The sequence below is a fragment of the Passer domesticus genome, chromosome Z (genome assembly GCF_036417665.1).
Source record: "Passer domesticus isolate bPasDom1 chromosome Z, bPasDom1.hap1, whole genome shotgun sequence".
Classification (NCBI taxonomy): Eukaryota; Metazoa; Chordata; class Aves; order Passeriformes; family Passeridae; genus Passer; species Passer domesticus.
This window is the reverse complement of record NC_087512.1, coordinates 28,463,242-28,475,887: the sequence shown is the minus strand read 5'-3', so window position 1 is coordinate 28,475,887 and position 12,646 is coordinate 28,463,242. Positions and strand designations below refer to the sequence as shown.

General features: G+C 35.6%; 1 protein-coding gene across 5 annotated transcripts in view; it reads left to right on the top strand.

Annotated features, from left to right (window-relative positions):
* The window catches only part of RFX3 (regulatory factor X3), a 124,765-nt gene that overhangs the window by 86,859 nt on the left and 25,260 nt on the right, over positions 1–12,646 (top strand). For 3 of the 5 annotated variants that reach the window (XM_064404984.1, XM_064404983.1, XM_064404985.1), the window contains 2 exons: positions 6,278–6,427; positions 9,711–9,785. The exons of 1 other annotated variant lie outside the window; for it this stretch is intronic. In XM_064404984.1, coding sequence (XP_064261054.1) covers positions 6,278–6,427; positions 9,711–9,785 — 225 coding nt within the window. The remainder of the gene's footprint in view (positions 1–6,277; positions 6,428–9,710; positions 9,786–12,646) is intronic. One more of the 5 variants, XM_064404982.1, reaches the window with a different exon arrangement.

Sequence of the window (12,646 nt, the reverse complement as noted above, 5' to 3'; positions counted from 1 at the left end):
TATGTCTGTTTTAATTTTGCTTGGTGGCATAATAAACTGAGTTAAATAGAGCAATGTAATACTTTAATTGGATTGCACCTTTGTTAGGCAGAGCTTGTTTCACTTGTGATCCTCATTTGATCTTTATCATCATAACTTTTCATTCTTGTGTAGAGAATATATTGGAGCAATCAAAATAACCTGTATCCAGACTGTTTTGCTGGAATAATATACAGAAAAGTTTTCCCAGTTTTGAGTTAGTTTGGAAAATTTTCATATAGAGAAAAGGGATGTAGAAATTAATAAGAATTTATTTATTAATATATGCAATTATCACAAGTTCTCTTTATTTTGCCATAGAGGTATTAGTTCTGTTTACTCTTTTCAGCTGATAACTTCACTTGTTTTGTCATTTATCACCTTCACTGATCAAATTATTACATTATGTAATAAGCAAATTATTGTATGAATGATGTTAACTCTTTCCTATGCATTAGTTTAAGTTAAAGAAAGAAACAAGGGTTTCAGGTTAAAAGTCAAATTTATAAAATAGGTAAATTTTATTAACTGTCTTTTAGATAAGTTAAATTAAAAATCTAATTTGCTCTTCAGCAGGTAAGGTATTTGTTTTATGCAGAATTCAATAAAAGATAGACTTTTAAACTTAATTTTATTTTCACTTTTTTCTATCTAGTTTAATATAATTCTGAGTTCTGCTTCAGAATTTTAATGAAGAGCAAATATTTTGATTGTAATATTTAATTTGTTTTAATTTTCTGTCAAACATTCATACAAGAAAGCAGTCCTTGTTCAGCTACAGCATGCAGTAGCACTGCTTTCATAAACAAAATGTCAGGACTTATGCTCTCTCAAAACTATTCCACCATATATACAGTAAAGGTTTATGTTGGTATGCATTAATAACTTTGGTTAGCTTTTTCTTTACTTTTTTCTTTTCCATTGATTTCACTGTTTCTTTCCATTATATTCTTTGCTGGCCTATTAAACTACTTTCTCTACATGCTGAAAAGGTGGGTTTTTTTCACAAAAGAAATGCCAGAAAGGCATTCAGATTATAAGGACTTCTATATAAGATGCTCAGTAGATAAGCAGATTTCCAAAACTATCATTTTCGTTTGTAGATTGGTCAAGAACGTTTGTGATTGCATTGAAGAACTGATTTAGCCTAGCTGGATGTCTGTTTGAAACAAGTTTGCATGTTGAAACCTGTATGAAAGTCATCTGTTTGGTTTACTGGCAGCTCTCATCAAATAAGGAACTGCTACATTTAAGGGACTCTCCAAAAAATTGGATTGATTGCCATGTTATGGAAATATAAATCCCCTTCCATTATTTTCCCATATGTAAACACCTAAGGATTGTTCTTGTGATGAAAAAGGTAATCTAATCACTATATTTCATAATATCACAAGGTTAAAAAAATCATACAGTTTCTAGTAATAAATGCGTTGTTATACTTGTCAGTCAGTGAGAGGTTCCCATCTATTAGTCTTGTTTCCTAACAAGCTTTATGACTGATCCTCAATTTACAATTGTCATTCAGCAGTCATCACCAACCACAGGAGTCTCCACTCATGCTGTTACAGAAATTCATACTATTTCAGTGCAAATCTAAATCTGCATGAAAATAAAATCAAAATTGATATGTAAATCAATGTATCCCCACAAACTTAGTTCTGCATGGCATGCAAAGGAATAACTTTAAAGGAAGGATAATACCTGCTGAAAATGTGTTGTAATAATTGGAAAGAAAACAAGAAGTAAGAAGTTGCAATGCAAATACCATATCCTGATAATACGATTCTAGTGGAAGTGCTATAACTATTTCAGAAAAACTATCACATCTTACATAAGGGCATAAAGGTTATAATTTGGATTTAAGTTTGAGGTGAGATTTTGTTTAATAGTCTTGTTCTAGGTACAGGAACTTTTTACTCCTCCATTTCTTAACTTTTCTTGTAATTTTGATGTAGCTAAATCCATTTTAGCATAAAATAAAACATTTCTGATCAAATCAAAGATGCACAGACTTTTATGCAAAAAGGATTATCAGATCATTTTGCCTGACATCATATACATGCAAGATATTTACTTACCATTTCTGCAACTGAGTGCAGTGACTTCTTCTGTGACAAAAAGGTATTAGGTGGCTCATGTGCCTTGATAAATCTCCTGCTTTGGTCTCTGCTTCAGGCTGTGGAGCATTATCGCTTCTCCCCCTTTCTTCCAGAGGTTTTAGTGTAGCAATGTCACCAAAACAAATTATGTATTTCTCTGTCCCTTTGAGTACCTTGCTGCTACACTGTAAAATCTTGCACTGAGACTATGCGATCTTCACAAGACAAGGAATGGGGGTGGAGAATTATTGCTACTAAGGTTAGCCACAGCTACCCCGACTAGATTCTGTCTATGCTCTTTGCTTCTTCTCTGATACAGGCTGGCCTCATTGGCTTTTAGTGTGTTTTCTCTATAAAAGCCCCGTAGCAATTACAGTGTTTCCAATTATGGCAGTTGAATGTTTATTTCTGGTATTTGTTTATCCAAAAAACAAGTTGTTGGAAACGTGGTCTATTCCAATATAGTATTCCAGTTTCTGATTTTAAAAGATTGTAAGAAACATTATTTTTTTCATCATAAGATATAAAAATTAGGTATCTTTCAATCCATGGGAAGAATTTATGTTAATTCTTTTTGTTTGAGAATGCGTTATAAATTGTATGCCAGGAGACTTGCCATTATGATGTTCTCAAAACAGTCTGGTTATCAATGGCATAGATGCCTCACCTTTCTGAAGGACTACAGGTTTTCTTTGGTCTTGATTAAATAAATATTTGTCCTAATATGGTCACCCTCTCTGTCTAAGGCTGTCATGCCATAAATGTTTTCAGATTTGATTTTAATAGTAATCTGAGTTAAATTTTCTTTTTAGTTTCTCTATTTTAGTTCTCTGGTGTGAATAACTGATGTATTTACATGTGTTTTTCAGTGTTAGGTGGAATGTATATATTTTAAAAGTCTTTATGACAAGCTTGACAACAGATTTTTACATGGGATTTTTTGGTTTGTTTTCCAAATGTGGGGAAAATGACCACAGAGAAAAGGGTTTAGTGTATGTTTAAAGATATGTATAAGAGACACTAGGTATACAAATAATGGGGAAAAGACGGTAAATTAGTCAGTTTGATCCTATGTTGGAGAACTTCTAGCAAAGAAGATAAACATAGAATCATAGACTGTTAAGGGTTGGAAGGAATATTAAAGATCATTTAGTCCAGTGTCCTCTGCCATGCACCGGGAAACCTCCCTCTAGATGAGGTTGCTCAAGACTTTATCCAGCCTGGCCTTGAACTGGCCAGAGATGCCAATTCCACCGCCTCTCTGGGCAGTCTGTTCCAGTTTCTCACCACCCTCACAGTAAAAAATTTCTTCCTAATATCCAACCTTTGTTTCTCCCCAATTCAGTTTGTACCCATTATTCCTTGTCCTAACACTGCGGTTCCTTATGAAGAGTCCCTCTCCACCTTTGCTGCGGGCCCCCTTCAGATCCTGGAAGTTGTTCTGAGGTCTCCACGCAACCTTCTCTTCTCCAGTCAGAACAGATTCAACTTCCTCAGTCTATCCTCATAAGGAAATGCTGCAGTCCTCTTTTCAACTTCATGCCGTTCTCTGGACTCACTCCAACAGGTCCACGTCCCTCCTGTGCTGGGACCCCAGAGCTGCTGCAGCCCTGCAGTGGGGTCTCAGCAGAGCAGAGCAGAAGGGCAGAATCCCCTCCCTGGCCCTGCTGCCCACCCTGCTCTGGATGCAGCCCAGGATACGTTTGGTTTTCTGGGCTGTGAATGCACATTGCCAGCTGTTGTTGAGGTTTTCCTCAACTACCACCCCCAAATTTTTCTCTGCCGGGCTGCTCACACACTTCTTCACCTAACCAGTAGCCTGGGATTGCCATGACCCAAGTGTAGATCCTTGCACTTCACATTACTGAATTTCATGAGATTTGCATCAGCCCACCTGAATTGTGTCAAGGTCCCTTGGGACCTGGCCAATTACATTACATTTGAAAATGTGGGAAGGAAAAGATAATTGGTTTTAACTCCAAGCATTTTTTATTTTTCCAGTCTGTGACTGCAAGGTGTGCTTCTTCTCCCAAACAACTCCATATGTTCTTTTATAATTACTAGAGAACATGCTGTATTCATTAGTCAGGATGCATGCCTTATGTACCTGTAGAGTACTGGTAGTGTGCATTTGCAGCAGGTGTTTTGACCTGTATCTCTTATGTATATTAAACTTTCATATTTACAATTTAGTCAGAGGAGTTTTTAGGAATAAAAAAGCCCTTCTTTTTCTAAGTTTTAAGTTCATCAGTATTCTTTTAAGGTCAGCTTTATGTAAAATACTGCACTAATTTTACATCTTTTTTTTTTCTTCTCTTTCTGCATATTTACATTTCGTTCATTCCACAGACTTAAAGAAGTGTCTTTCTGTCTGTCTTCATAGCATTGTTTCAATACTTTGAGCAAAATTTTGCAGGTGTTGCTTCAGCTTTTTCTGTTGACAGGAATGCAAATCTTTTAGATTTAAGTCTTCCAGCTGTATGGGCTAGAGTGGAGTTCTCCTCATGTCGTCAGTATAACTTCATTTTCAAGCTTGTTTCTTGTGGGCAAGCTTGTCTGCCTAACACAACCCTCTGGCAGAGGTTTCAAAAAACAGTATGACATACATGAATACTCTGTCCTGAAATAGTACTGAAAGCCAACATGAACCATGCATGTTTGTGGCATCCTAAAAGGCTGAAATTGTCACATTTTCAAAAGGGCTGTGTCCATTTATCCTGTATTTTCAGATTCATTCTGCCTTATTTAGGTAGGCACAATTGCTACAAGTACCCAGAACTTAGCTAGCTGTACCACCAGATCAGTCTTTCTTGTATACATATGATGAATTAGTAATTCCTTCATAATGGAGCATTGTGATGGTAGCTGCTTTAGAATTTCAGTTCCTTTCAAGCCTGAAAGGGTGAACCTTTGGAAGTGGATAAAGGGCATTGTGAATGAGAAGTGCCTGTGGAAAAAGAGACAGTAGCTATCTTTTTTCAATATGTTGCAACAATATATTGAATTCTAAGATACCACCTGCCTGCCCTGCTGCTGGTGGAGGGTGGTTTGCAAATGCAAACAGATAAAGAAAAAAAATTGTAGGCTACCCAGATTATTCACTGAACCTCAAGGCTTCAATTTCTGCACAGTTTTCTCTTTTTTTTTTTTTAACTCCTCAGAGCAACTTACAATAAACATTTTGTACTAATTGTTAAATTGTTAGTTGATCATAGAAATTGTTAGTTCAATCATGTAGAAAAGCACTATTTCTTTCTTCTTCCTAAGAGGAAGGGATTTTTTTGCAAAGTGGGTTTGGGATAGGTGTTTGCTATGTCTGTGCTATATGCATCTTAGACTTTTATATGTCATTTGTTTATCTAGTAACATATTAATGAATACTAAGACATAACTAGCAAAACCAGTCAATAACTTCCAAATAGGTAGATCATGTAAGGGTTACATTATAAATGCACATACTGGCATCAAACTCCTGAAGTTTTTAACCCCAGGAGAATATCCTTATTCCTGAATGATTGTGTCAGAGTATGAGGCAGTGTTTTAGCTCGCTAATAAAGTAAATTGAAGAAATTAATAATCATAGTTTTCTCATCTATAATATTCTTAATTTAGTGACTGCCTATGCTTGTAACTCTACAAACCTATTAGTGTTCCTACATTTAGTGTAACTTCAACGTGGTTTAGTTGGAATTGCAGTAGGAGGGATAGTGTACATTTCAGTTATCAGTACTTTTAAATAAATGTTTTTAGTCTTATTAAGACAAGAAAAGGGGGACTGTATGACTGATCACATATTCAAATAAATGAAATTCATCTTATTGACATATCAGATAAACATGTAGAAAGTTGTGCCTGAAAACTCTCACAGCTTATTGTTAAAAAGGGTATCAGTCCTTTCCTTTTGTATTTACACAGAATATAATTTTAAATGTTAAAATTACTTTAATCTGTACACAAAATATCATGATAATGCACACTGTATTACCTGTGCAGTTATTCTGTGATTGTGCTTAGGTGCTATTTGAACAGAGACGTAATGTTCAGTTTTTTACAGCCTAAATAAAAGTCTCTGGCCAGAACTTAGAACCTAAAAGCTTGAAGGAACAGATCCTTCACTTAAGGAATAGATCCTTCTCTTAAGGAACCTTTTACTTGGGTAGCTTCTATTTCCTGTACACAGGTGCCACGTAGAATCTCCTGAAAACCCAAACCCTTGGAATAACAGAGTTGAAGAAAATAAAATATTTCAGCAGTGGGGGACCTACAAGAATCATTTAGCCCAACTGCTTCACTGCAGGGCCAACCCAAAGGTAAAGCAGGCTCTTAAACAGGCTCTGTCCAAATGCCCCTTACACATTGATAGGCTCAGGGCATCATCAGGCTTGATCACCCTCTCTATAAAGAAATGCTTCCTAATGGTGAGTCTGAACCTTCCCTGGTGCAGCTTTGATCCATTCCCACACATCCAATCACTGGATCCCAGGGAGAACAGATCAGCACCTCCCTCTCCACTTCCCCTCCTCAGGAAGCTGTAGAGAGCAAGGAGGTTGCCCCTCAGCCTGCTCTCCTCCAGACTAGACAAACCCTAAGCCCTTAGCAGCTGCTCAAAGCCATGGTGTCCAGTCCTTCCACCAGCTGTCTTGCCCTTCTCCAGACACCTTTGAGAACCTTCCCATGGTTCTGAAATGGTGGAGCCCAGAGATGGACCCAGCACTCGGCAGGGTGGGGCCCTGCCCTAACCCTGGACACAGAGGGACACATAGAGTGCACTCAGGATGGGGTTTGCTGATCTCAGGATGGGGTTTGCTGATCTCAGGGTGGGGTTTGCTGATCTCAGGGTGGGGTTTGCTGATCTCAGGGTGGGGTTTGCTGATCTCAGGATGGCATTTGCTGCACCCAGATGGGGTTTGCTGCCCTCCTGGCTGCCAGGCCACACTGCTGGCTGCCACAGAGTCTGCTGCCAACCAGCACCCTCAGAGCCCTTTCTGCAACCCCAGAGCTGCCCCTCTCCTAGTGTAGACTTGTGTCTGGCGTTTCTCTGTCCCAGGTGCAGAATCTGGCATTTGACTTGCCATTTTCATGTCACTGGTGATTGCCCAGTGCTCCACTCTGTCCAGATCCCTCTTTCTATTAGGCCTCTTATCCCTCAGGAGAGTGAACAGCACCTCTCAGTTTAGTAGCACCAACAGACTTGGTGTTTGATAACACCAGCAAACTTACTAATGGTGCAGTCAACTCCTGTGTCCAGTTTATTGTTAAAAATGAACAGAATTGGCCCTAGAACTGGGCCCTGTAGGGCACCAGTAGAATAAAACAAGCAGCAGCCATAAGTTTGCAGAAAGGGCAAATGAATCACTTATTGTGTAAAAAATCTGTCTTCAAATCTATGCTCAAAAATAGTTAGATAAGTAATTTTGTAACCTATATGCACAGAGGGTTTCTGGGATTGTAGAGATATCTGTCAGATAAAGGTGGAAGTTCATTTTATCAAAATGTCATCTAAAAATGGTGAACAGAATAATTAGTAGTGAAAACAATTTCTCCTTAAGCTTGTCCTATTAGAAATTGTGGAGACTAATTTTAAATATAGATCCCATTTCTGAACTTGATAAAGTAATTAACATGTTTTAGTGGTAGCCAGTGTTGCTTGGCTTATGTGATGCACTACAACTGAGCACAAATTCTCAGCCTTCAGTGGCCATACTCATGATATCTACTAAAAGAAACTCCAGCAACAAAAATTTCCCAAATGATGAAAAGCCCAACAGTTACCCCCAAAAGCCATGGAGTCAATATGGCAGTGAGGAGTCAGTGTCATCTGTGATGCCACTTTTCAAGTGAAATTACTAGAGATGCCAATTTTTTAGCAGATTGGATCTCTGCACAAAGACCACACGTTGCAGCAACAAAATGAGAGTAGGGCAGTAGTGGGAATGCGCAGCAGGCAGTGTAACCCTGGTGTACAGTACTGCAGTGGATTAAGTACTCTGGTGCATGTGACCTAACATTCAGATTTAGGAGTTAAATGTCTGTACACTCTCAATTGTTTGACTGTAGTATTTTTTTAGGAAGGGGAACTCTTTGGCTACAATATATAGTAAACTGACCTTATGATGATCTTTTGAGCTTGTAGTGTTTTTCTTGAAGCGTGCTTTTAAAATTCGATCTTTCCTGTGTGTTTGAATACTTTGACCTCATTTTCTACTGAAGCAAGTCAGTGAAGAAGTCAGACTGTTAAAAGAAAGAACATTATTGCCAAGCAAGAATGTTTTCTTAGATAGTAATTGTATATATTTAATAATGTAACTTTTTTTAAAGACTTGCAAAGCTAATATTACACAATTAAAAGAAATTACTCCTCACAGCTAATATATTAAAATACTTGTCAATTGCCCTGGAAAAAAAGGAGAAACTAGTTTTACAGGTAAATTCAAACATCAGCTATAGTAGTTTTCCATTTTTATTATACAGAGAGAAAATTCAGCCAATATTGATAAATTATGTCATTAAAATGATAGTTAGTACTGTGGTATTTGAAGTACAATAGAGAGGGCTCATTAAAAATGTTTAAAGAGATAATTATAAGTATTTTTTCAAAAGTTTAAGTGGTGGTTCCATTGCTTTCATTTCGGCCATTTATTGTAGCTAATAATTGTGTGCCTTTTCTTACTGTGCATTCCATTGTCTCTGTCATTTTCATTGTTGGTTTTTGCTCTTCTGGCCCCCCAGATAAATTACACTTAGGTTTTTTCTTTGATGTTGTTGCCAAACCATTCAAAATCAAAATATCCATTGTTATTTAAAAGGAAAAGAAAGAAAATGGATGTGAGAATAACCATATATTTGCATTTGAAAAAAATCTACTTCGTATTTTAGTTATACTGTGTTTTCTTTTCCTTTTTAAAAGCAAAATTATTGTGAACAAATCTGCTTTCCCAAAGGCTGGATCCTGCAGTCTGTGTAACTCCTGTCTTTCCATTTACTTTGACAGCTGGGGATCTTCAAAGGGTGCTGGCAGGAGTAAGGGTTGATGTCCTGTCCCAGTGAAGCTAATGGTGTAAAGCCTGTTGAATTACTTTGGTTTGGGATTTGATTCTGTGATTTCAGATAGTTAAAGTTTTGTTTCTAATTCAATTCTTATTGCAAGCTCTGCATGTTTCTTCCTGGTATAGTTGAAGGGAAAACATATGGAGGCCTTCCAGAAAATCGTTTAGGGATTTTTTACTTAATTTTTTATTTTACTTTAGTGATTATGTTTTTGTTCAGTCTGGGTTTTTTTATTTCAATGCAGCTCACCTGTAATTCTACTTCCTGAGCTCATTCTGAGCAGCTTGGAAGGTAAAATGAACTTTGAGGCTGTGATCCTGCAGTATACGTGCTAGCAAAATTGGATATGTGCAAGGACTTCCTGACCTCATTGAGGTGGCTTATGTTCACTGGGACTCTAGAATGAGGCCTTTTAATGAAATATATGCCCTAGCCAGGAATAAAGCAGGCATTTCTGTTATCTGTAAGGAATCTGTCAAAACTTCTCTGATCAGGCTTTTTTACTATCCCATCTTGAGTCCTTTTTTTAATGACATCTATTATCAGATTGAAATGGCGATTGAGACACTGCAAAAGTCTGATGGTCTGTCCACTCACAGAAGCTCTCTTCTCAACAGCCATGTAAGTTGTCTCTTCTTCACATACACTCTCTCTTGCTTGTTCTGCATGCTTAGCCTGCCTCTAAATGTTTGTTTTATTTTATTATTACTTTTTGCTCTTAATCTTCCCATCTTAGTTGCTTGTAATCTTCTACTACACCTCCCATGGCTTTATTTTGTCAGATTAAATGTCTTTATGGTATATTGCAGAGTGTTACCTGTTTCCTATGCTGTACACCTATGTTAGGATGAGTTAACATATTTGACTGTTTTGCGGGTTACAGTGTAAATGTCAAGCTAAGGTTCAATTAATTCTAAATTAGCTGTCTTTTGGCATTTTAAAAACAATTGTCTACATCATAAGAATTGTGTACCATATACTAATTTTGTAGCATGTGAAGAGGAAGAGAAGAAACAAACAGCACACCTAAATAATATATTTAGGTTATTCCTAGGTGTTTCTTCATTTATTCTGACTAGTGAGTTTATTTTGAAATTACTTATTTACGAATCCTAAGGATCCTTCTGATGACCTGGTAAAAATTGAAAGCAGTGCCTTAACTTGAAGTACACAGAAATGTCTTATTCATCTGCCTTTTACTTTGTTTTTACCCTGTAAGTCTTACAGTTAAGAACTTTTCATAGACAAAGCTAAAAGATATTTGGGGAAAACATGATCTCCAAATATAGTGATAAGTTCATTATATATAACTTTAAAATAAAGGAAAGAGGCCAAGTTAATTTTAAACTTGTTACATAAATAATATTATTACTTTGTAAGTTGTTAGTCTTTCTGAAATGTCTTTTTTTTCCTATTGATTCTTAAGGTTTTGAATTTTGTATTTTTGCCATGTTGATTGGTTTGTATTCATATTGCTCTTTTTTCCTTCTCAGCTTTACTTATTATATAAATTCAAATACCCTTATTGCTTTACAGAAGAAACTGAAATTTAATTTGCAGTCTGAATGTAGAATATGATGGTAGAGATTGTCCTTTGGAAATCAGATTAAAAATGTATTCTTTAGAAGGTTTGGGTTTGGATTTGATTTTTTTTTTTTCCTGTTGGGGTCTGGTTTTGTTGAAGTTAAAATTAAAAATGTTTTGTGGAGAATTTAGGCAAACTTTTTTCTTCTTAAATCTAAAATTTAAGAGGAAAACTGTGTTATGAAAAGTCACAGGAAATGATATACAGAAAGACATTTAGATTCCACCTTGTATGCTTACAAAATAATTATTTTGAATTTAAAGTGGTTTCAAAATTATTATTTAAATAATTATAGATATTATTTGACTAATAATATCAAAATCATTGTTTAAATGTCATTTTTAACAGACCATAGCTTTTTTGGGAATGTTTTAGAACCATCTAGAAGGATGGTTAGAACAGTAGAACTATTCTAAGTTTGTGCTTAAAGCTGTTAGGAAGTCCATAGTCTTTGTATAAAACCAAGAAAGATTACAAGATAAGCTGCAGTGCCTCTGTAAGCTGTGTTTCACTCATTCCTAGTTCTAGGCGCTATTCACAGTGTCTTCCTAATAACAAGATTTGCATAGAAGATCACAGTCTTTCCAGCTGTGAAGACTTACCATGGTATTTCTTGACTGTGAACACTTTATGAAAAATACTGTGATAGGGATGTATCTTTGACTCTGTGTGGAAAGAATAATTTTAAACAACCCTTGTACACATTTTTGCGCAAAAATTCTCTCTTGCTTCTGGTCATTTTGAAAGAAATTTAAAATCTAGATCAAGCCTACAGGATATTTTGCCTGTTTTTAAAGCAGTGCTTATTGTCCTTAAACTCAGGGACAGTTGTAAAGGAAGTTTAAGTGTAGGTGTACACTTTGTCTCTTTAAACTTTTCTTGAATTTGCCTTCTAATGGTTTCATTTGGCATTTCTTAAAATAATTGGCTTAACAGATTTTAAAACAGAATTCTAGATTGTGTTTTTTATTAACTTATACACTTAGCGGGTGATAAATTAATTTGTGGAAATATTTTCCTTTGGAATTTATATTTTCACCTTTTGATACCTCAATGAGGTTTTGTAGGATTTTTTTTCCTAAATACATGAGTTCTCATTTTAAGGAGTTTGTAATTTCTCCTGTTTTCTTTTGTCTCTTGATGTATTTCTGCATGGGATCAACTTATTCAACTAAGTGATAGTTAAGTGTTTTATAAACATTGCAGATTAATTGAAATCACACTCAATTTAACAGATCTGGCTCTGTAAATATTTTATACCTTTCCCCATTTTACCAGTACATTATGATCAGTAGTACAAATTTATACTACTCAAACCTTAACAGATTTAGTATTGTATTTTGGCTTGATAGAAAAACGTTTGGGTTCTTTAAAAAGTTGTTTAAAGTAATGTTTGGATTCCATTTTCTCTTAAAATCATGAATTAACTGCACTTTTTCTTCTAGGCTATAATCTATCAAGTAAGGATTTCAAGCCCTTGCTACTAAGTAACTCCTTCCAAGAGTAAAAATTCTTGTATTGCACTTAACTTTTGATTTGACTTTTTGTGTGTTGAATAATGCAAGTTATGTTTGAAATAACATCTGTTAGAAATTCATATAATTAATGAAGTGCACTCAAAGTGATTAATAATAAATTAGAAACCATCTGGAGGAAAATATCTTTAATGCTACATACAGAACTTAATTACAAAATAATTAATTTTTGTTTGTCAGTCTTTTGGGACTGACAGAGTTTTTCCCCTTGGGAAAAGCAGAAGTACTTCACATTCTGTATTGTTCTGATTCAATTCTAGATGTAATAATATATGACAAATGTTACATAAATGTATTAATAAAAATGGAGATGTAATAACAGATTTTCAATATGGATAGATTGCAGCTGTTGAAAGTGTAAT